General features: G+C 59.4%; 1 protein-coding gene across 3 annotated transcripts in view; it reads left to right on the top strand.

Annotated features, from left to right (window-relative positions):
* The window catches only part of Ttc28 (tetratricopeptide repeat domain 28), a 583480-nt gene extending 569214 nt beyond the window's left edge, over positions 1 to 14266 (top strand). For 2 of the 3 annotated variants that reach the window (XM_076837217.2, XM_076837237.2), the window contains 7 exons: positions 1774 to 1898; positions 3927 to 4158; positions 4649 to 4725; positions 5919 to 5942; positions 6732 to 6861; positions 9711 to 9818; positions 10917 to 14266. In XM_076837217.2, coding sequence (XP_076693332.2) covers positions 1774 to 1898; positions 3927 to 4158; positions 4649 to 4725; positions 5919 to 5942; positions 6732 to 6861; positions 9711 to 9818; positions 10917 to 12496 — 2276 coding nt within the window. In that variant the 3' untranslated portion in view covers positions 12497 to 14266. The remainder of the gene's footprint in view (positions 1 to 1773; positions 1899 to 3926; positions 4159 to 4648; positions 4726 to 5918; positions 5943 to 6731; positions 6862 to 9710; positions 9819 to 10916) is intronic. The other variant, XM_076837226.2, reaches the window with a different exon arrangement.
* The last annotated feature ends 7583 nt before the right edge of the window (positions 14267 to 21849 follow it).

Below are 21849 nucleotides of genomic sequence, written 5' to 3'. Positions count from 1 at the left end.
AGATGACCCATGTTGCCACCTTGAAACCCCCAGCCAATGGGAAAGACCCTTGATTTGGCCTTCTGGTCACACACCTGCTGTCACCTGAGACAGGATACAGCCCTCTCTGAAGCCCGGTGTCCTTTGTGCCAACTGCAGGTGGATGGGGTGGTGCTGCGGCCCCACCCTGCCCACAGCTGGAGGGGGACTCAGGCCTGGTTGCCCTGCCCAGTGCGAGGCACTGCCTGTGCTGGGAGACCCTCGGCATGGCGCTGAGGGGGCTTGGGAGTGAGGGGGTGGCTGACCTGTGACCTGGCCACAGGAGGGGTGGGGTGGGCTGCCCGTGGGCAGAGCTGTTGTCCCTGCAGCAGCCTGTGTTCATGAGCCACAGCGTCACCAGAAGCCCCGGCATGCCCGAGACCCCCCTCTCCAGTCCGGGACTAAGTGCAGGGCTAGCCCCGGGCTGTCCCCATCTCGCACCCCTGGAGCTCATCCTGCTGCCCCAGGGTGCTTTGGCGCTGAGCAGCAGGCCCAGTGGTGGGGGACTGGCCGGAATCCTATTCTCAAGTATTTACATTTCATCGCTTTAGCAAAAGCCGGCCCCTGCGCACATTTAAAGTTGGAGACAACATGGCTTCCCTCACTCTCCCTCGTGACAAAAATCCAGGTGGCATGGCCTGAGACTGCTAATGTCACTGCCAATGTTCCCAAAGGAGGGCCAGCCCCGAAGGGGAGACACCACGTTGCCAGGCCCAGCCAGCAAGTAACGTTGGCTGTGGTGGCCACCCCTAGTGCCCACTGGGTACATAGACTGTGCTGCCCACGCCAAGTGCTGGTGTCAGGAGGACAGGCTGTGTGGGGGGGAGGGGAAACACTTTCATGTCACAAAAAGCACATCTGTAGCATTTTTCAAAAACAAAACAAAAAACAAAAAAACTATTGCCTGTGTCCTCCCGTGGCTGAGGCTGGTCGGAGGCCCACTGCCTGCTTCCGGCCCCTCACCCATCACCACCCAGAGTGGCATGTTGCTGAACCGCTGCCCCCAGGAGATGCAGGAAGCAGGTGACCCAGTGGGTCCCTCACTATTCTCAGCCCATGTCCTGTTTTATCTGTGCTCTTGGCAGGTGGAAGGGGATCTGGACCCTGCAGGGTCCCATAGAAGACGCTCCCAGGCTCTGTGGGAGCCTGGCTCTGCTTGGCCATTCTGGAAAGGGGTCCCTGCTCCTGTTGGTCCTCATGTGCATATGGATGTGACGTTTTAGAAGAGGGTCTCTCTTTAGCTTTGTTGGTAGAAGTGGCCACTGCTCTGAGGGCAGGGACTTTTGGTGACACTGCCTTGCTAACTTTAAAACGGCTCCCTCTCCTGGAAAGCCCTTGCCCGCCTGGCCTGGGGCAGGCCCGTCCTGAAGCTTCTCCTTGGTGCTGAGGAGCCTGGGGCTCAGGAGGGATGTAGCTCACGTGCTCCTTGGACAGCAAATGGTGCTTCCTGGCCACTTTTAGAGTGGGAAGGTGCCTCCCACCCCCAGGTCCCCCCACAAATGCTAGGACAAAAGATGCAGAAGGATCTCAGGGAAAGCAAGGCCAGTCACTCCTGGGAGGTGCCCACCCTGCTCTGCTCAGTGCAGATCGGCAGGCCCCGCCTCCTGAAAGGCTGGAAGCATGTGATCTAGAAAGGACAGGGTCGGGGTGCTGGCTGAATGTCCTGCGAGGGCCAGCTGTGTGCCGGGCTGGCCACGGGACCCAGACTGGGCGGGTCTCCGGGGGCCCTGCTGAGGTTCCCCACGCTCTCCACAGGGTTCCTGCTCATCGGGAGCGACGTCAAGCTCAACAGCCCCTCCTCGCTCGTCGGCCAGGCCCTCACGGAGATCCTGCAGCACCCAGAGCGCGCACGGGATGCCCTGCGAGTGCTGCTGCACCTGGTAAGGGCACCGGCACCCGGAGCCAGTCGCCAGCCACAGCTGGGAGGTGGGCCGGTGGCACCATGCAGGGCCCCAGGACTGCTGCAGCAGTCCTTGCCAAGACCCTGGTAGAGGGCAGTGGAGAGCAGTGACCCGCACCCCACTATTTCCCTGTGGCTTCGGGCAAGTCACTTTGGCTCCCTGAGCTCAGTTTCCCCCTCTAGAGGGTGGTGATGAAGCCAGTGTTTCAAGGTCATTACAAAGATTGAGACAATGTAAGCACCTGGCACACAGTAGGGCTGTGGTAGCTCCCAGATGTCACTGTTTCACAGTTGGATGCCACTGGCCCCTCTGACACCCACACGGAAGGCTCCTGATCACGCCTCTGTCTGCCCCAGAATCTGCAGGGCCCCAGTGAGCGTGAGCGGAAGTGTCATCAACTACACGTTTTAAAGGTTTTAAGTCAAGATACAATGACATGAAACGTGTCCCATTTAGCACTCACAACCCCCTTAGAGCTCGGTGCCAGCAAGGCTAGCCCGGGCCGGCCTGTGGCTTGAGTGGCAGGGCCACACAGCTTCTCCATGTCCACCCTTCCTGCACCTGGAGCATGCAGAGGCCCCAGGGTCCCCGTGCAGTTCAGGAGCCCCATGCTCTGTGACTCCATCCAGACTCCATCCAGGGAGCACCCCGGGGATTCTCCGCAGGGCTGCATTCCAGGTGTGCAGGTCCCCTTGGCCATGTACATTCCTTGTCCCATGGAGGGCCTGGGCAGGAGTCGCACACCCCGTGTGCCCTGGCTGGGCGCTCTTGGACCATCTCATGATGGACGGGTCATGCACCTTTCTCCAGCTGAGGGTCTGCCTGAGGCCAGCAGGAATGGGGTGTGACAAAGTGTGTGGTGGCCCAAGGCACCCAGGGGCACCTGCTGCAGGCAGATGGGCCGTGTTCCCCGAGGGTGCTGGGAAGGCATCTCCACTGGCGCCAGCTGTGTCTGGAAGCTGCACAGAGGCTCTCAGTTCCTCATCCCAGGTCCCTTCTCAAGTGCCTGTCACCCCCAAAGTCCCTCTGTCCTGGTTCCCTCTTCCAGCCCGCCTTTCCTAGGTGGCAGAACTGCCCTCCACACCTGGAGCCTTCTGCTCAGGCTGGGCCTCAGCTGCCCATGTGCCCTGGGGCCTTCAGGCGAGACTCAGGGGTCCTCTCCTTCCTCAGCTTTGTCTTTGAGGGTGGGGTGGCCACAGTCAGGCCCGCCGGCCCCTCCCTTCTTCCAGCTACCCCATGCTCCCTCCAGCCCTGGGGCAGGCAGGGCTCAGCTGCACTGTGCCCTTCTGGCTGCCATGAGTGCGCTGCGGCCTGCCCCAGGGTGGCCTGAGCCCTGGCATCTCACTGCTCCACACTCAGAAAAGCTTCGGGGGGCCTTTTGGACGACTGACTGCCCCCCAGGGATGGCGCTCAGTCTCAGGGTGGACAGAAGTGTCCCCTAGGGAGACCTGCCAGGGACAGCAGGCTCCCCTGTGGAGGACGAGGAGGGCAGGTGATGGGGACGCTAAGGCCCGACCCTGGTGAGGCCTGTAGACAGAAGGCCCTTCCTCACGGGGAGCCGCGGTCTGTGGGGCAGAGGTCAGGCCGAGGGAAGCCGAGTGGCGAGTCAGGGAAGGAGAGTGGTGCCAGCCGTGGCCTGCGATGGTGCTGCGGGGTGCCGTGTGGGGTGGGCCACCAGCAGCAAAGGGGTCTTGGTGGGGCGAGGGGCTGTGACATGGCCTGGGCAGCCCCTGGCCTGAGAGCTGTTTTCAGGCAAATTTCTCCAGGGTCTGTGGAAGAGACTGGGGACAGGAAGGACTGGCCGGGGACTAGGACGGGGACAGAGGCCTCGTCCTGCCACTCTCAGGGGCAGACCGCCCACCTCACCCCCGCAGAGTGACCCTCGGTGCCCCCAGGCCTGGCCCCCTTGGCCACCAGGGCCCAGTTGGCACAGCCCTGGCTTCTCCCTCAGAGCCACACAGAGCGCAGGGGGCGGCCAGGGCCTCTGACCATCCCTCTCCCCGCCAGGTGGAGAAGTCCCTGCAGCGCATCCAGAACGGTCAGCGCAACGCCATGTACACCTCGCAGCAGAGTGTGGAGAACAAAGTGGGCGGCATCCCGGGCTGGCAGGCCCTCCTCACCGCCGTCGGCTTCCGGCTGGACCCCCCGGCCAGCGGCCTCCCGGCGGCTGTCTTCTTCCCCACCTCCGACCCCGGGGACCGGCTCCAGCAGTGCAGCAGCACCCTCCAGTCCCTGCTGGGTGAGCCACCGCAGGACGTCAGCCTCAGGCAACAGGGGCCAGGGGATAGGGAGACCCATCCTGCTGGGACCCGCAGCCAGGAGGGCCAAGTCGTCCTGGGCTGCTGATCTGGGCCACCATGGCCCCTCACCGGGGGGTCCTTCTTTATGAGAGTCCAGGCTAAGCAGGCCCCAGCTCTGCCCCTTCCGGGGTGACGGGAGGTGGCTCTGGGCAGGTGTTAGTTCTGACGCTGTCACTGGCAGCTGTGGGTCTGACACAGCTTCAGGGCAGCCAGAGTGACACAGTCTGCTGACTGGGACTGTCCTGGAGGGCATGGCAGGGTCAGGCTTCCTCAGAGGCCACATTTTCCAAGTCACACGTGGACACGTCTGTTAGGTCCAGGCTTGAAAAATGCCACCAATCCTGAGCGTGTGGGGCTCTCTCCCCTGGAAGGTGGCAGGACCACGGGTGCCGAGGCCCCTGGGTAACCCCGCACCCTTGTCTCCTGCAGGTCTGCCCAACCCCGCCCTCCAGGCCCTCTGCAAGCTCATCACTGCCTCAGAGACCGGCGAGCAGCTCATCAGCCGGGTGAGTGGGGCCCAGACAGCGGAGCCTGGGCCTGGCTGAGCCCGAGGGTGTGGTGTGGCCCAGGACAAGACCTGCGAGTCTCGCAGCCCTCCTGCTCTTTTCTGTCTCAATGATCAGAGGGGAGGCACGGGCTGGGTCTGCAAGGACAGGTCCTCATAGTGTCATAGCGCAGCGCACCTCCAGGTAACACTCAGAGCCTGTCACCTGAAGCCCTGGGCAGTTCCTGCACTCGCCTTGCAGTGCCCACCTGCACCTGTCAGCCCACCCCAACTTTTTTAGTTGATTGACAGTGTCACAGCCACCATCCCCAGCCAGTGGGCCTTGTGCCAGTCCACGGGATGGCCAAGGGTCTGCTACCAAGTACTTTTCATGCCTGAAAAAAAATGGCAGGAGTGGGCTCTGTGCCCAGCACGCCTGACGGGCGCTCGCCCTGAGGATGGAGCTGCTCTGACCCAGGGATTGGGAGGGGCTTCGTTCTTAGCCTCAGGCAGGTCCCCCACCTGGGCCTTGAGCTCCTCTATGCCTGCTCAATCTCCTGCTGGCCAGCAACGTCTGGGACTAGCCCAGGGGACAGCGCGTGTGGGCTTCTGGGTGGGAAAGATGAGAGCAGATTTGAAGTGTGACCTGAAGCAGTCGCCCTTCCTGGCCATCCTGCTGGGGGACCTCGGGACCTCGGTCAGCAGAAACACTTCCCTTGTGGACATGAGCCGCCCGGTGGAGCAGGCTCTGAGGTCCTCAGTGGGGCTGCAGCTCCTCACCTGGGGCTGTTCCCAGCCAGGACTTGAACAGGACACCTGCCGTGGCCGCCCCTCCCTCCCTCCTGTGTCTCTAGGAGGCCCTTCCTGCTCTTGTGGGCAGCACCAGGAAGGCGCTTCCGGAACCTGGCACATTAGCACACGCAGCACAGAAGGGACAGCTAGACCACACGAGGGCAGTGGGCTTCCTGGGAGCCAGTCCTCACTTCCCTGCCTTCAGGGGAAGCCCCGGGGCCTCGGGAACCCTCTGGAACCCCGCGATGCCACATGCCCTGCCCCAGCCCTGGCCTGGGTGTGCCTGTCCTGCTGCTCTCGCTCCTCCCCAGCCGGGGCCTCCTGCGGCAGCGCGCGCTCGCTCGTGGTGCGACAACCTGTGCTTGACTCTAAACTCTCTTCTCTCTCTCTTTCTTTCTTTTTCTTATAATCTGCTGGCCGAAGGCTGTTAAAAATATGGTGGGAATGGTAAGTATGACTTTAAGTAGCAGCTGCCCCCAGATGAGCCTCCGCCCATCCTACCCAAGCTCCAGCTGCTGCACCACTGCCTGGCTCCGGGGATCCCGCAGGCCCGTGCTGCTGCCCACTGGCTCCATCCTCTGCTCTGGCTCCCCCTTTCCTGCTCCACCCTTCTGTGCCCTTGATTTGACCTTTAAATTTTTTTTTAGTTGTAGATGGACACACACCTTTATTTTGTGTATTTATTTCTATGTGGTGCTGAGGATGGAGCCCAGGGCCTCGCACGTGCCAGGAAAATGCTCTACCCTGAGCCCCAGCCCCCTGGATTTGACCCCAGAGCAGCAGGGGTTGAATGAACTTTGACACTGTGAACATAGGAAGCGGAGGTCACAGACAGACCCGGGCGGGGGACACCTGAGTGGGCCGGGGCTCCTCCCTGAGGGCTAGGGTGCTGGACACTCCTTTCCCATGAACCTCAGTATCCTGAGGATGGCTTTATGAAGTGCCTGGGTAAACAAGGAGGTCACAGTGCCCATCCTGCCCCTCCTCTCCTGAGGCTGGAGCAGAGCCGGGTGCAGGGAGGCCTTAGGACCTTCGTGCCTGTGGCCTCGGCCCCGCTGCCCCTCAGCTCCCTAGAGGACAGCAGGCGCTGGGCAGGAAGGCACCTTAACAAGATCGCCAAACACTACACACACACAAGGCGAGAGGGTGACAGCAGTGACAGGGGACAAGGACAACTCGGGCTGGAGGGGAAGAGCCCAGGCGGGCCGGGCGCTCATGTCCGCCTCCCTCCCTCAGCTCCACCAGGTGCTGGTGCAGCTCCAGGCTGGCGAGAAGGAGCAGGACTTCGCCTCAGTCCCCATCCAGGTGTCCATCAGCGTCCAGCTGTGGCGGCTCCCGGGATGCCACGAGTTCCTGGCCGCACTCGGTAGGACCCAGCCCCTTGACCACCTGCTGCTCCTCAGGCTCTGCTGGGGCCCTGGGTCCCCCCCAGTGCTCCCTTAGATGCCATCTTACAGTTCAGAGATTCCGCCGCCCCTGTGGGATTCCCAGGTGCCCTCCAGCTTCATCCGTCCCCCTGCCTTATGATGTCACCTCCCTCCTCTGTCCACATCGCCTTACTGGGAATCTGCTGGGTTCCGTTTGTGACGTCCACCACAGTTAGCAGCTGAGGGAAATTCAGAGTCGCAGGGCCAGACTGGTGGCTGAGTGTGGCCCGTGCTGGCTACTGTGAGCTGGGAGGAAGCCGGACTCACTGAGACACCCAGGGGCCAGGGCAGCTAGTGCTGCCCCGCAGGCCCCTGTCCCGCCCAGGAGGCTCACTGTGCCTCCCCTGTTCCTCATGCAGCCGGTCAGTCCTGACACAATGGTGGCTTCTTCTGCCGATGAGGCTCAGAGGCCCAACCCTCCATCCCCGTCCCCCACGTGCCCAGAGACTTGCCTTTGTCACGCCCTTCTAGGATAGGAGAGCCTGTGGCCTCAAGGGGCCAGGTGGCTCGGGCCCCTAGCCTCCTTTGCTCTGCTCCTCACCTGTGACATCCAGTACCAGCTGTGTCACAGGGCACCATTCAGAGGGACACAAGAGTGCCCATGAGCGGCCACTCCACAGCCTCATCTTGGGCACCTGCAGGGTGCAGGGCAGTCCTCCAGCTCTGGAGATGCCACCTGAGTGACAGCAGCCTTGCTGGCCTCCTGGAGCCATCCCCCAGCGGAAGGGACAGAAGGGACGGGTGGACCCCATCAGTGCTGTGCCCAGAGCACCTGAGGGCAACAGGCTGAAGGGCTACGGCCAGGGGCCAGGGCAGGCCTCAGAGAGAACAGGGTGTTGACAGAAAGACCCAGGCCAGGGGGCACCAAGAAGTGGAGAGGGCCTGGTGTGGGCTGCAGGGAGCGGCAGTTCAGGTCCCAGGAGCAGGGAGAGGCTGACCTCACTGCCCCAGGGGCCAGCTACCCAGACAGGAGGCCCTGGGCGCCCGGGCCCTTGGTACCGGCCCCTTTTGCATTTTCTAACCTGCTTTCTGACGTCGCCAGCAACCCCCCCCACAGGTTGGCTCTCTGGGTTTTCAGACACTTGGTTTCTTTGAGGGAGGAAGGGACCCAGGCTTCCAGTCCCCCCATGAGGCCAGCACGGGCTGTGCGGCTGGCTTTTTTTCTGTGGATTTCAAACGTAGCCTCCTGGACTGAGGAAGGTAGATCTGGTGAGTTGGCCTCTGCTGCGGTGGTCAGCAGCCGTCTCACCCAGCCCACAAAGCTCTCCGCCTCCATGACGGGTGTGCTGGCCAGGAGAGGTGGTCACGCCCTTCTAGGATAGGAGAGCCCATGGCCTCGAGGGGCCAGGTGGCTCGGGCCCCTGGCCTCCTGCTCCTCACCTGTGACATCCAGTACCAGCTGTGTCACAGGGCACCGTTCAGAGGGACACAAGAGTGCCCATGCTGGCTCTGGGGCTGAGATGGGCTGCTACCCTGGTGAGTCAGGGTGCCCAGGCTCACAGGCGGTCCTCGAGGACTGGTGACCAGTGCTGGGCGGAGAGCAGCCCCTCAAGGCCAGGCATCCAGAGCAGAGCCTGCGGGTCCTGCGCAGGCTGGGGGGTGGGGCGCAGCCTGTGGGAGCAGCCAAGTCAGCTGTGGGTGAAGGTAGAGGTTAGGGTCAGGAACAGAAATGTGACATAATTTATATAACTAGTCACTCATTTTTAAATGAGTGACTTTCAGGGATTATTTGTTCTCCACTTCAGGGAGGACAATGTCCCACGGTGATCAGAATGTCACCTCCTCCAGGGAACCTTGTTCCAAAGGGAAAGGTGGTGTCCAGATCAGTGTCAGAGTCCTTGAGGAAGAACAGACCAGGAAGAGCTGTCCCCTCGGGGGCTGTGCAGTCCTGAGCCTCACGGCCTGCTGACAGTGGCCACGCTGTGTGCCACAGAGCCCTGATCCGAGGACAGGCCGTGGCACCGCAGGTGCCCTGTTCCCTGGGGGCTCAGCACAATCCTTCTGAGGGTTCAGGTGGAGTCAGTGGTCTTCCGGGAGAGGCAGGGCCACGACTCAGTGCTCAAGGCCTCCAGGACCTTTGTCATGCATGGTGGTCCCCGTTTGTGACAGTCACAGCCACACGTCTGAGTTAGCATCTCCCCAGGGAGAGGAGAGGTCCTCATTGGCTGCCTAAGAGAAGGGTTTTGCTGTGTCACCCAGGATGATCCTGAAGTGGTGGACACAGGTGTTCTTCCTGCCTCCCTCGTAGCTGGGCTACAGGCATAGGCCACCACACCCGCTCTGGTGGCTCTTACATTGTCACTGCGGTATCAGCAGCTCATTAGCCAGCCTCGTGCCCAGGAGGCTGGTGCATGGGCATGGCTGTGCTGCTGTGGGCTCCTTAGGGTCCTGGGGGTCGGGGAGCAGCCCCTGGGCTTAGGCATGACTGAACTCCCTGTGGGCAGTCAGCCAGGACGGCGGGGCCGTGTGATGACGCTGTCCTGGCCCAGGAGAAACTGCCACCTTCCCGAGCACCAGCTTCAGATATGGGCCCAGTGCTGGGTGCAGCGTCCGTGCTTGCCCTGGGTGGTCTGGACCTGTTATGAGCCTCATTAGGTCCTGCTCAGCACCTGGCTCAGGCAGGAGGGGACCAGAGCTCTTCGAGGACGCAGGGCCTGGCAGCAGCAGCACCACACTCAGCTGTGTAGGGACGGGCACAGGAGGCCCAGCCCCTGCAGACACACCCCGCTGTGTCCTGTGGGGTACCTGAGGCCCCCTGAGGACACAGCTCTGTGCCTGGTCTCCCCAGGGTTCGACCTGTGTGAGGTGGGGCAGGAGGAGGTCATCCTGAAGACCGGGAAGCAGGCCAGCCGGCGCACCGTGCACTTCGCCCTGCAGTCACTGCTGGCTCTCTTTGGTAAGACCCCCTGTGAGGCCCACCCGCTCCTCCTGGCTGCATTTTGGGCTCTGTGTGTGTGTGTGTGTGTGTGTGTGTGTGTGCGTGTTGGGGACTGCAGAGCTGCAGGGCAGATGGTCCATCCCAGCCCCGGGCAATAAACAAACCCCCTGCACCGAGGGAACTCACTACCTGTGGGAGAGGACAGCTGAGTGTAGGTAGCAGGCCTGAGGGGCTGGCACAGGGCACAGGAAAGGGCAGGGTAAGGGCGTGGGCTCCATGGAGGCCTATCCCTCCATGGGCCATTGGGGACCCACGGCCTGGCAGGAGTTGGTGCCCAGACCGTGCACTCTCAGGTTGCAGAGTGGCTGCGACATGGGCGTGGTGTGGAGGGCAGCACCCATGGCATTTGCTCCGGGGTGTGCATCGCAGCAGGGAAAGAGCCAGGGGCCGCCCTGGTTGGCTGGTCATGAAAGCAGCAGGAGGAATGGTGGCTGTAGCGTGGGCCCCCTCAGTGCTGCCGCTGGTGACCAGTGTCGAATGCGGTGTAGGTGAAGCATGCAGGTTAGAGGGGAGGAGGACCGCATCGGGCACTCCAGGATTCAAGGTCACGGAGATGAGGGGGAAGCCGTGAGAGCAGGGTGTGTCCCACACCAGGTCTGAGGGTGAATGCCGGGCTTGGGAGTGCTGGCCTCCTGGTGGCCTCTGCAAGAGCAGGGGACAGGCAGCTGAGGAGCAGCGAGGGCCGGTGACTCCTGGGGTCTGCTGGGACCACCAGGACCTGGCTACCACGAGTGGCACGTGGGGCTGAGCACGGGACACCCCTGACAGCTCAGTGCTGGTCAGAGCAGGATGGCAGGCGTGGCTCCCTCTAGTGGCCAGGAGCAGAGGCGTGAAGACTGAGGTGCTGGCCGAGGCCTCAGGAGTGGGGCTGTGGCTTCCCCACGGTGTCTTTGTCCCACTTCTCTTTCCAACTGGACTTGGGTGTAAATGAGCTCCACTAGGGCAGGAGTAGCATTTGCATAATTCCTTGCTAGTTTCTAGGGACGTCTGTGGTTTTTGAAAGAAAACTGGAAACCGTCTAACATTCTAACCACCCTCGTCCCTGTCTGTGCTCAGATTCCACCGAGCTCCCCAAGCGCCTCAGCCTCGACAGTTCATCCTCCCTGGAGTCCCTGGCCTCGGCTCAATCTGTCTCCAACGCCCTGCCCTTGGGCTGCCAGCACCCGCCCTTCTCCCCGACAGGAGCGGACAGCCTGGCCTCAGACGCCATCTCCGTATACAGCCTGAGCTCCATCGCCTCCTCCATGAGCTTCGTCTCCAGGCCCGAGTGCGGCCCGGAGGGCGGAGGCCCTAGGGGACGGCAGGATTTCGACAAGCCCAAGAACACCTACCCACAGCGAGCCACCACCCTGCCTCGGAGCCCGCTGTCCCCCCAGGCCCGGGCAGCGGGCAGCAAGGAGGAGGAGGAGTACGAGGGCTTCTCCATCGTCAGCACCGAGCCCCTGGCCGCCCACCCCGAGGGCAGGGAGGCACGCTTCTCCCCGGACCCCAAGCAGACCCGCGGGGGCGCCGCCGTGGGCGCCAAGGTATCGGTCAGCTCCAAGGGCAGCGTGAGCACCCCCAACTCCCCGGCCAAGATGACTCTGATCCCCAGCCCCAACTCGCCCTTCCAGAAGGTGGGCAAGCTGGCGAGCTCCGACACGGGCGAGTCGGACCAGTCCAGCACGGAGACGGACAGCACCGTCAAGTCCCAGGAGGATGGCAGCACCAAGCTGGACCCCCAGGAGCTGGCCCAGAAGATTCTGGAAGAGACGCAAAGTCACCTCCTGGCGGTGGAGCGGCTCCAGAGGAGCGGTGGCCAGGGCGGCCCAGGGAGCCCCCGCGAGGACGGCGCCCCGGTGCCCCCCAGCGCCCCCGTCTTCAGAGCCTCGGAAACCAGCGCCTTCAGCAGGCCAGTCCTCTCCCACCAGAAGAGCCAGCCGTCGCCCGTCGCCACCAAACCAAAGCCCCCGACCCGGAGCTCGTCCCTGCCCAAGGTGAGCTCCGGGTACAGCAGCCCCGCGTCCCCGAGCCAGCACAGCGGCCGCCCGTCCCCCTGCGACTCCCAGGCCTCCCTGTCGGACCAGCCGCTCTTCAAACTCAAGTACCCCAGCTCCCCCTACAGCGCCCACATCTCCAGGTCGCCGCGGACCCTGTCCCCCAGCTCCGGCCACCAGTCCCCAGCGGGCAGCGCGCCCTCGCCCGCGCTCTCCTACTCCTCGGCCGGCTCCGCGCGCTCCAGCCCCGCCGACGCCCCCGACCTGGACAAGCTGAAGCTGGCGGCCATCGACGAGAAGGTGCAGGCCGTGCACAACCTGAAGATGCTGTGGCAGAGCGCTCCCCAGCCCCCCGCGGGGCCCGTGAGGGTGCTGCGGGCCCCCCCGGGAACCGCCACCTCCAAGAGAGACGTGCTCAGCCTGCTGAACTTGTCGCCTCGGCACAACAAGAAGGAGGAGGGGGTCGACAAGCTGGAACTGCAGGAGCTGTCGCTGCAGCCGCGGGACGAGGCGCCCCCCAGGGCCCCCCCCAACGGCCACTGGCGCCCCGAGACCACCGCGCTGGGCCCCGCCGCCCCCGCTCGCCCCCTGAGACTTCCTTCAGCAAACGGCTACAAGTTCCTGTCCCCAGGAAGGTTTTTTCCTTCTTCCAAATGCTGAAGCTTCCCTCTTTCCGCCCACGACTCTGAGCAGCGGCGCCCCCCGCGGGGGCCACCCGCCAGAGCGCTGTCCCCCTCAGCCGCGCAGCGTCCCCGGTGGCGGCCCTGGTAGGGCATGTCGCGCCACCCGCCCCCCAGGCGCCCCGGGCTGGTGGCCGGGGATGGCACTGGGGCAAGTCTCCGCACCTCACCCATGTCCACCCCGGACCCCCTGCCACTCGTCTTTGATGTGATTCTTTGACAGGATTTTGTACAAAAATGGCCATGATTCTGGGGTGGAGGGGACAGGGGCACGTGTCTGCCGAGAGCCCGGGCAGCACCTTTTCTGCAGAAACTCCAGCGCTCTGTACCAGGTGCCGCCGGGAGTCAGAAAATCCAAGTCGAGTTCGACATGAAAGTGTCATATTAGCCAAAAACAGAATAACGGTTTCAAAAATGCCAATGATGTAAACCTGTCGCAGTCCTGCGGCCGCCACAGCCACTCGCAATAACGCCCATCAGCGCGCTTCCGCAAGGCCCTTGGGCCCCACCTCAGCCAAACTTGAATTTTCTTAAAAAGTTTATGTAACTCCGACCCAGGCATTTTAGAACTATGCAATTGTGATTTAAGATGCAACTTTGTGCTTTTAAAACATTACTGACCTTTTTTGTACACGGATGAACAACCTGGTTTTGTTATCAATAGTACTTTGCATTTATAGCTGTTATTTTTAAAAGCTCAAAAAGTTTTTTAAAATGCCAAATTTTGAATAGTCATCCATAAGCAATTATCAAGTTTTGGGGGAAAGGGTTGAAAATATTCAGTTTCCTTATTAAGCAAAAAAGAAAAAAAAAAAAGAAAAAGGAGGAAAAAAAACTAATGAAACTCTGGTTCACCAGACGGAACCAGACCCTCCTTCCAGCCCGGTTGCCTTGATTAGGTGCTCACTGTCCCCCCTCTTCCCCACAGACCTCTTCAGCCTCCATGGGCCGCCAGGTCCCATAGCCCCGGGGCCCTGTCCCCTGTGAGCTGCCTTGCTGGTGCCAGTCCTGGGACGCAGGGCACCCGCATCTGAACCATTGCTAGACAGACAGGAAGTCGGGGATCAGAGGCCAGGCACAGCTCCCACAGAGACAGCAAGACCCTCGAGGCCTCTGCTAGCTGGACACATCAAGGGAATGGCCACCTGGGGGTGGCCTTTAATTTATTTTAATATAGAAATGAAGTGTTGGAAATCCTATTAGTGCTAAAATTAGCTGGAGAATCTAGAATTATCTAAAAGATACTTATTTAAAGTTAAAGCCCCCCTCCCTTGCTGCGAGGGTCCACCACAGAAGGTGTGCAGCCGCCTGACCTGGGACCGCAGCACGTGGAGGGGACATGGGGCTGCCGGAGGGACACCAGCACCAGGGCCCCAGCTGCAGCCTTAGTCGTAGAGAGGGTCGCACTGCACCGACATGACTGGCCCCATGCCTTGGGGGGGGGGGGGGTTCAGCGTACTCTTCTGAGGGGACGAAAGATGTCCTCCACTCGGTTACTCTCAGGAGCACATCGTGGAGGGCTTACGACAGCCAGGCCCATTCAGGGAGGCTGCCCCGTCCAGCCCTGACCGACCTGGGGCAGATCCTTCGTAAACCAGTGGGCAGTTGTGAGAAGTCTTATGTTCACAGGTGAAGATGGTACTAGAAGTGCTAGCGTAGCAGGTGACAGCCAGGGGGACAGCACTGTGTGTTCAGATGGCAAGTCAGGTCTCAGCAAGGAAGAGCACACCCCAGCCACCCCCCCCCCCCCCCCCCCCGCCCCGCCGCCAGCCGGCCCTCCTCAGGGCGCCTCCGCAGTCTCCTGGCCAAATGCCCTGAGCCCGCGGGCAGGGGCCTGGGTTCTGTGCCCTTGTCCCTCCACTCTGGAGAACCCCTCCACCCCAGACCACTTCCTGTGGCGTCCAGCCCGCGAGTACTGGTGGCCGACCTGCTTCTAGCCCTCGGTACCTGTTGTCCCTGGTCTCCTGCTGCACACAGGAGGTTTCCGCCCGGCCCTGAAAGTCAGTTTCAGGGGGAGATACAGAGTGGCTAGATAGAGGCCCAGTGTCCCCACCAGAGTCCCCACGTGTACGAATCAGAGTCAGAGTGAATTTCCAGGCTACTCTGAAAAAACTGTGTGCTTGCACCATGGGAGACGGTGGGACAACTCGGACTTCTTGGCAGGAGCAGGGGCTGGCAGGGGACCCGCGGGCTGATTTCTTTTCGGGGGGGGGTGTCCTAGGCTGAGAGGATTCTACCTCTTTCATAAGTACCTACATGATATTCTTGATCTTGCCTCTTGGCCCCCGAAGCCTAAATGATCGAATGTGACCCGGGTTGAAAGAGAAAGTTTGCAAGTCCCGGTGCAGGCCGGCGACCCAGGAAGGAGTGTCGGGAGGGAGGACAGCCGTGGAGACCTGGGCGACGCTCCTGCACGGCCCTGGCACTCATCCTGGGGAGGACTCACCGGCTGGTGTGTGGAATCCACCGTCCGCTTCCCCCTGCAGGCAGCCTTCACGTGCTCTTAGCTCAGGTAACGTCGGGCCCCGACCCCACCCCCTCCCTCACATGCAAACACACTGGGGACCAGCAGGAAGGCCCCCCTCTCCTAGGACTTCGGGAGGACCACAGTGACAGGTAGAGAACGCTCCCAGCTCCCCCCAGCCAACTCCTCTGGTACTTGATGATTAACCAAGTCAAATCACCAGGAGCAGGTCAGCTGCTAACCTTCCACGCTGGTGACACAGGTGTGCCCCAGTCGCTGTCCCCTCCTCCCCAAGTCCTCACTGAGAGAAGCCAGGCACTGCCCCCGGGTCCTGCCCCGCTCTCCTCTGCCCCACGGACCCTCCAGAGGGTGGGTGCCAAGCAAGTCCCCTGTCCCTTCCTGCCCAGCCCCGCACCACAGGCCCCCAGGAGAACTGTACTTGGCTAGTTTAGGTTCAGTCGCAGAAACCCCAGCAATAACCTGGTTTGCCCGTGGCGAGCAGCCAGAGGAACACTGTGTGACTCCTCGCAGTGCAGGTGTGATCTGAGATGTCTGCGTGTGCTGTGTGAACTGGGCCCTCGCGCTGCCGCACCCTGGCCCTGTCCCCTGGGCGCCGCGGCCACCGACGCCCCCTCTTGGCATTCCCGCTCCTTACATGCAGTGTGAGCCGTCCGCGGCCTACATGGACTTTTTTTTTTTGTTTTTGTAAATTTCACAGTTTCCAGATAGCATTAAACTTTTTATATTACGAAGTTCGCCATGTAAAAAGAACTCCATATTTTTATTGAGACTGCTAAGGCGCTTGGCCTTCCTCCTTTGTGATTTCAGTGTCTATTAAAGCATGAGTTCCCTCGGTTTTAAGTGCTGCCTCTGTCTCCTTCTGTCTCCCATGGGGCCCCTTCACTGCTGCAGTGGCCCTGTCCTCCAGGGGCTGGGCGGGCACTCCCTGCGGGGTGGGCGGTGCTGGGGCCTGGCCAGCTCCTCTGCAGCCCGGCCACGGGCAGCTGCTGCCCCTTTAGACGCCAACTCGCGACTCCCCATCTAAGGAAACGGGCAAGGCAGTATTTCAGAAATGTCCAAGAAAAGCAGACAGTGAGCAGAGACAGAGGGAGTGTGGACAGGTTAACCCTGACTGCAACAAGAGCTGTCTCATGTGGGTGACAATAAGAAGTACCAGACTAGGATATGTCGCCGCGGTGTTTTAGCCAGCTTTGCATGGCTGTGACCAAAGCGCCCGGCAGGAACAACTGAGAGGAGGAAAACCTTATTTGGGCTCATGATCTTGGACATTCAGTCCCTGGTCAATGACCTCGCAGCTCTGGGCTGAGGTGGAGCAGGACACTGCGGCAGAAGGGCGGGCAGAGGGCAGCGGCTCTGGACGGGGCAACCAGGGACAGACAGCTCTGCTCACCTGGGAAAACAGACCCTGAAGAGCCGCCGCAGGGACCCGCTGCTCCCGCCAGCCCTGTCTGCCCGCAGGTTCCACTGGGTCATGCAGTGGGTGGATCAATGCACTGATGAGGTCACGGTCCTCCTGATCTGATGGCTTCACCTCGTCACACTCCTGCCTGTGTCCCACTGAGCCCCGGGGGAAATTTCATAGCTAAACCCCAATAGAGGGAGCTGGAGTGTTATCAGTTTGGGAACAGAAAAAGAGTAGATTATTTTTAGAATAAGTTAAATACGCATATTCACACGCAGAAATAGAAGCAGAGGGTTATACTTATATCTAGTTAGTGGAGAATAAATATATCGATCTTAAAAAAGCTGGGAACAGGACTGGGGCTGGGGCTGGGGCTCAGTGGCAGAGCGCTCCCCTCGCACACGTGAGGCCCTGGGTTCGATCCTCAGCACCACATTAAATAAATAAATAAATGAACAAAATAAAGATATCGTGTCCATCTACATCTAAAAAATAATTTAAAAAAAAACTTGGAACAGAAACCAATAAAAATTAATTAAAAAGCAAGATAAGGGGCTGGGGTTGTGGCTCAGTGGTAGAGCACTAGCCTAGCATGCACCAGGCACTGGGTTCCATCCTCAGCGCCACATAAATGTAAAACAAAGATATTGTGTCCACCTAAAACTAAAAATTAAATATTAAAAAAGCAAGATAAATAAAATAAAAATAAAAATATTAGTAACGATGTAGGCGATATTCCATGCACCCTTTGAGAACTGTGTGCTTTTTGGAAGAAAACTGCCCTGAGGCACAGGGTCCCACACGGCTGATATATAAGGGTGAGCACAATGAGAGCTGGACTGAAAGGCGCTGAGAAAGAAGACTCACTTCCTAATGGAAACTTGACAAAAAAGCAAAATTCTAAATTTCTACGCTGCTGACTAGCCTCAAAATTCGTAAGGGAAAAACTGGGAGACACAGAAGTTTGGAAAAACAGAGTGTTGCAAAGGGAGATGTTTTGGGGGAGGGTACCGGGGATTGAACTCAGGGCCCTCGACCACTGAGCCCCAGCCCCAGCCCTATTTTGTTAGAGACAGGGTCTCACTGAGCTACTTAGGGCCTTACTTTTGCTGAGGCTGGCTTTGGACTCGCAATCCTCCTGCCTCAGCCTCCCAAGCCCCTGGGATAAAGGGAGATTTTAGACTCACAACTCCCAGTAACTGATAGACCACACAAGAACTACAACATGCGGGACAGGCTAAGCACCTCAGCAGACAGGCCTGAGAAATGCAGTTACAGGAACCTCGTCTCCAGTGTTGAATCCAGTCTCTTCTCCTCCCACATGTCACCATCTTATTCAAATAGACCAGGGACAGGCCATGTAATCAGTCTCAGCAAACATCAGAGAAGTAGTGTCATCGCCACCGCACAGTGCGATGCAGTCCCAGCGAGCCAGACCCCGCTAACAGGAAGGTAAAAGGCTGCTAATCATGTTTCAATGCGCTCAATAGTGAGAAGAAGAACTCACGCCAGAAATGGGAGGCTGTGGGACGTGGAGAGCAGAGGGTCCCTCCAGAGCTATCCTGGGAGCTTCTGGGTTCTACTTTCATTCATGACATTGGGGCTTCCTATCTGTTCTCCACAGTCTGAAAATGGACACAGTGGACTCCGATAATCTAACTTTTATTCCATAAGCCATGCATTTATTTTAATTCCCGTTTACCTGCTACTTTCAGGAAACATAAATTACAGTTGTCCCTTCGTATTCCTGGGGATTGTTTCCGGTCTCTGCAGCTGCTCACAGCCCGGCCACAGCCGCTGAGGGTTTGGGCCACCCCTTTCCACTCACGCGTCGCAGGATTCCTACCCGAGCCTCTCTGTGGGACAGGCTTCCCGGCACTGCTGGGACCTGAGGGCAGGCAGGCAGGGACACACACAATTGTTTTCCCAAATATTTCTGGCTCACGGTCGGTGGAATCCAGGAATGGGAAACCCAGGTTCAGAGGGTGACTACAAGACAGCTCAAAAGTAATACTAATTCCCCATCCCACAAACCAGGGTGCAGCGCTTTAAAAAAAACTGATGGCCTTAAAACTTCATATCCAAGGGCAAACTCAAACCACAGCGGCAGGAACCCTAACCGGCAAGGAGGGGAAGGCCGGGCCACCCAGGACCCCGGCCAGGTGACCAATTCCCCAAGGTGAAGGGAGAGAAAACGATGGACCAGGAACAAGAGAGGCCAACGCGGACCAGGAAGGGCAGAGTTTGTCCTCCCACTGAGGAGCCCTGCCTCTAAAGGCGGCACCACCCCCAACAGAACAGGCTGGGACACTCCAGCCCCAGAGCAGACCCAACACACAGCCCCGCTCCGTGCAGCTCACCCGTCCACAGGCCCCGACCACTTCCTAGTGAGTTTTGGAACAAGTGAGTGATAAATAATATTTATGAGCTTTTAGAAAAATAATGTCAAAATTTTTGAATAAAATTTAAAAATGCCAACATGGAACCGCAGAAAAGAGAAACTAAAATGGTGATCACAGCCCTTCAGCTCTTTGCCCTTTGACCTTGTTTTCAATCAACTTCCCCAAAATAACAGGCTCAGTGCTTTACGTGTGTTTTGCCAGATTTTCAGGGACTGGATAATCTCTCTTTTCAAATAGCCAGGTGTGGTGGCCCACGCCTGTCATCCCAGAGGCTGGGGAGGCTGAGGCAGGAGGATCACGAGTTCAAGGCCAGCCTCAGCAACAGTGAGGCCCTAAGCAGTTCAGTGAGGCCCTGTCTCTAAATAAAATGCAAAATAGGGCTGGGGACGGGGCTCAGTGGCCAAGTGCTCCTGAGTTCAATTCCCGTTAACACCACCACTCCAAAAAACTCAGGCCCTCACGCTTTATTACAGCCGCTGGTGGTGGTGGTGGTTTGAACCTCAGGGTTCTGCAAAGGACCACAGCTTGGTACCTTTCTCTTTAAAGCCCTCCTTTCCCGACCTCCACACTTGAAGGTGACTGATAATGGCAAACAGCGGGGGACTGAGAAGCTAAAGCCAAGTCTGCTTCAGGACACAAGGCCACACACCTGGATGCTGACCAGCAGGGGGATCTGGGCAGTGGGCAGTGCTCTGCTTCTCAGGTGAAGTCCATCCACCTCTGCCGCAGTCTGGCTGGGCACAAATCAGGAGCCACTCACAGCTTTGTAGATTCAAACAGCAATTCTTTATTCCTGATCTCACACCGGCCGTCTACAAACACGTTCTGGGGGAATCCACGTTCTCTGCCCAAATCCACACTCCACTGTGCTTCTGTCTCCCAAATATACTCTGAATCCCGTGAGAACTCAAGGGGAACTCAGGCAGCAGGATACGCCCTATTCCCAGCAGGAATAATCTTCCTAAACCGGGAACACCCTAAACCCGGATCCGCCCCGGTTCTTGAGCAAGGTCACCTTCCAGGAGTCCTTCCACTAAGAAACGTGGGGTATGCTGGCAAGGAAATTGTCATACCTACTTGGCTAATGGCTCCCAGCACACCTCAAGGTGTTTATTAAACAGGCAGCGACTGTGCACTTGAGCTTCGGGGAATAATAATATTCCCAAATGCATAATCACCTCCAGTACACTTTACATTAGATGAAAAGTTTCAAACTCCACAGTGACTTGAAGTCCCAGAAGCGGAACTCAGAACCTACCCTTTGAGCTGGGGCACCTGCCTGGCAGGCTTTGGCCAAAAGCCCGCAGACCATTCAGAACAGATGTGTTGTTTTTTTTTTTTGAACCAGAAATGCAAAAGTAAAATAAAATGGGCAGAAAAATAAGATGATTCTTATCCAGCATTTCAAAAGTCATTCATTCCACAAATACCTGCCACGAGTTGTGTAATGCCAGATTCCTGGGACCCCAATAGACCTCCAGGAGCCGAATCCGATGCAATCACACAAGAGTCTTTATTGCAAGCTCGAGCCTGGACTCACAACCGTTCCTGACCCAGCGGTCCCAGAGAGTGAGTCCTGGTCTTTTGTTCAGTGAGATTTTATAGGTTTTGGGGGGTACTCTATGCGTCACAACATCACACAGCAACTCATCCCATACCACGGGAAAGTCAAACAACAACTCTTAACATTGATTAGCACATTCACTGGCGGGAACAAGTTGGTAGGGGTGATTGGTTAGTACAAGAGGGGGATTCCTTTGAACTGACTGGTTTAGGCCACGAGGGGTGAACTGCTAAACTACGTGGTTTTCCAACATGTTATCAACCAGCATAAACTACTGGGGGGTCACCATTTTCCCTGTCTCATGCTGATTGGTGGTTGCTACGGGGTTGCTATGGGTCCCCACCTAGCCTGACTGAGTCAGGACACCTGGCACCGCAGATCTCTCCTGTTATTTGCAGACAAACAACTCAGCAGGGTGGTTATGTGCCTAGGAGCGCTCTGAGGGTTTTTCCAAGGACAAGGGTCACGCCCCCTTCCTTGGACAGGCTTTGCTCTGAGGTAGAGGCTGGTTTCCCAAACATGGAGTCACAGCAGTTCCTCAGTTGGTGTTGTTGTAAGCAGAACCCAGGAGTCAGAAACAAGCAGAAAGTTCCATCAGGGGTTTAAGAGTGCATCAAATGAAGCTGCTCCACCTAGATGCCACTGTCACCCGAACACCTCAATCAGCACCACCTGGTGACCAGCCAACCACCACCAGCCCCTTGTCCCCTCGAGACTCACCTTGGCCGCCCTTGGGGGAGAGGGCCCCCGGGCAGCTGCTGTCCTGAGGCCTCTCCTGTCCTGGCTGCAGCTGACCCGGCAGGAGCAGGGCAGGTGGCAGGGCCGGCCACCGTGGGTGGGCAGACCTCAGGAGAGGCTGTGGGGACTTGTCACTCCCTGTCCTCGGAAGGCAGCCCAGGGACACTCCAGCCCCAGATCAGACCCAACACACAGCCCGGCTCCGTGAGCAGGGTGATGGCGAACTGAGGTCAGTGGGGCCAGCAGCGGACGGGAAGAGCAGACAGACACCAGGACAGAAAGTCCCTGGCCCCTCTGCAGGGCCAGGCTCAGTCACCTCCCCTGACGACCCAGTGGGCCTAACTGCCGTCGGAGGGGTCCGGCTGGGGACAGAGGGCGGCCGGGGAGGGGAGCTGGGCGCAGGGGCCGGAGGGGGCGCCCCGGGGCTGGGCCTCGCCCGCTCGCCCTGCCTTGGGCACTGTGACCTGGAATAAGGAAAGGCCCACGAGCCTCCCGCGTGGCCAGCTCCTCCGCGGCCAGACCACTCCGCGCCTCCGGGGACAGCGCTGCCGCTGCTGCTCCTTGTCCCCGCATCTGCAGGTTCTAGAGAGGGGCAGCTCCTCCGTCCGCCTGCCCCTGCCCTGCCCCTGCCCCCCCGCTGCCCTCGGCGTCCCCCTCCCTCTCCAAACCCTCAAACCAGGTTCGCGCCCCCAACAGCATCAGCAGCTGCGTCCAGAAGCGAAGCTCAGGGGCCCTTGGCTGG

The sequence above is a fragment of the Callospermophilus lateralis genome, chromosome 1 (assembly GCF_048772815.1).
Source record: "Callospermophilus lateralis isolate mCalLat2 chromosome 1, mCalLat2.hap1, whole genome shotgun sequence".
Classification (NCBI taxonomy): domain Eukaryota; kingdom Metazoa; phylum Chordata; class Mammalia; order Rodentia; family Sciuridae; genus Callospermophilus; species Callospermophilus lateralis.
The sequence above is the reverse complement of the archived record's forward strand: the minus strand, read 5'-3'. Positions and strand labels throughout refer to the sequence as shown.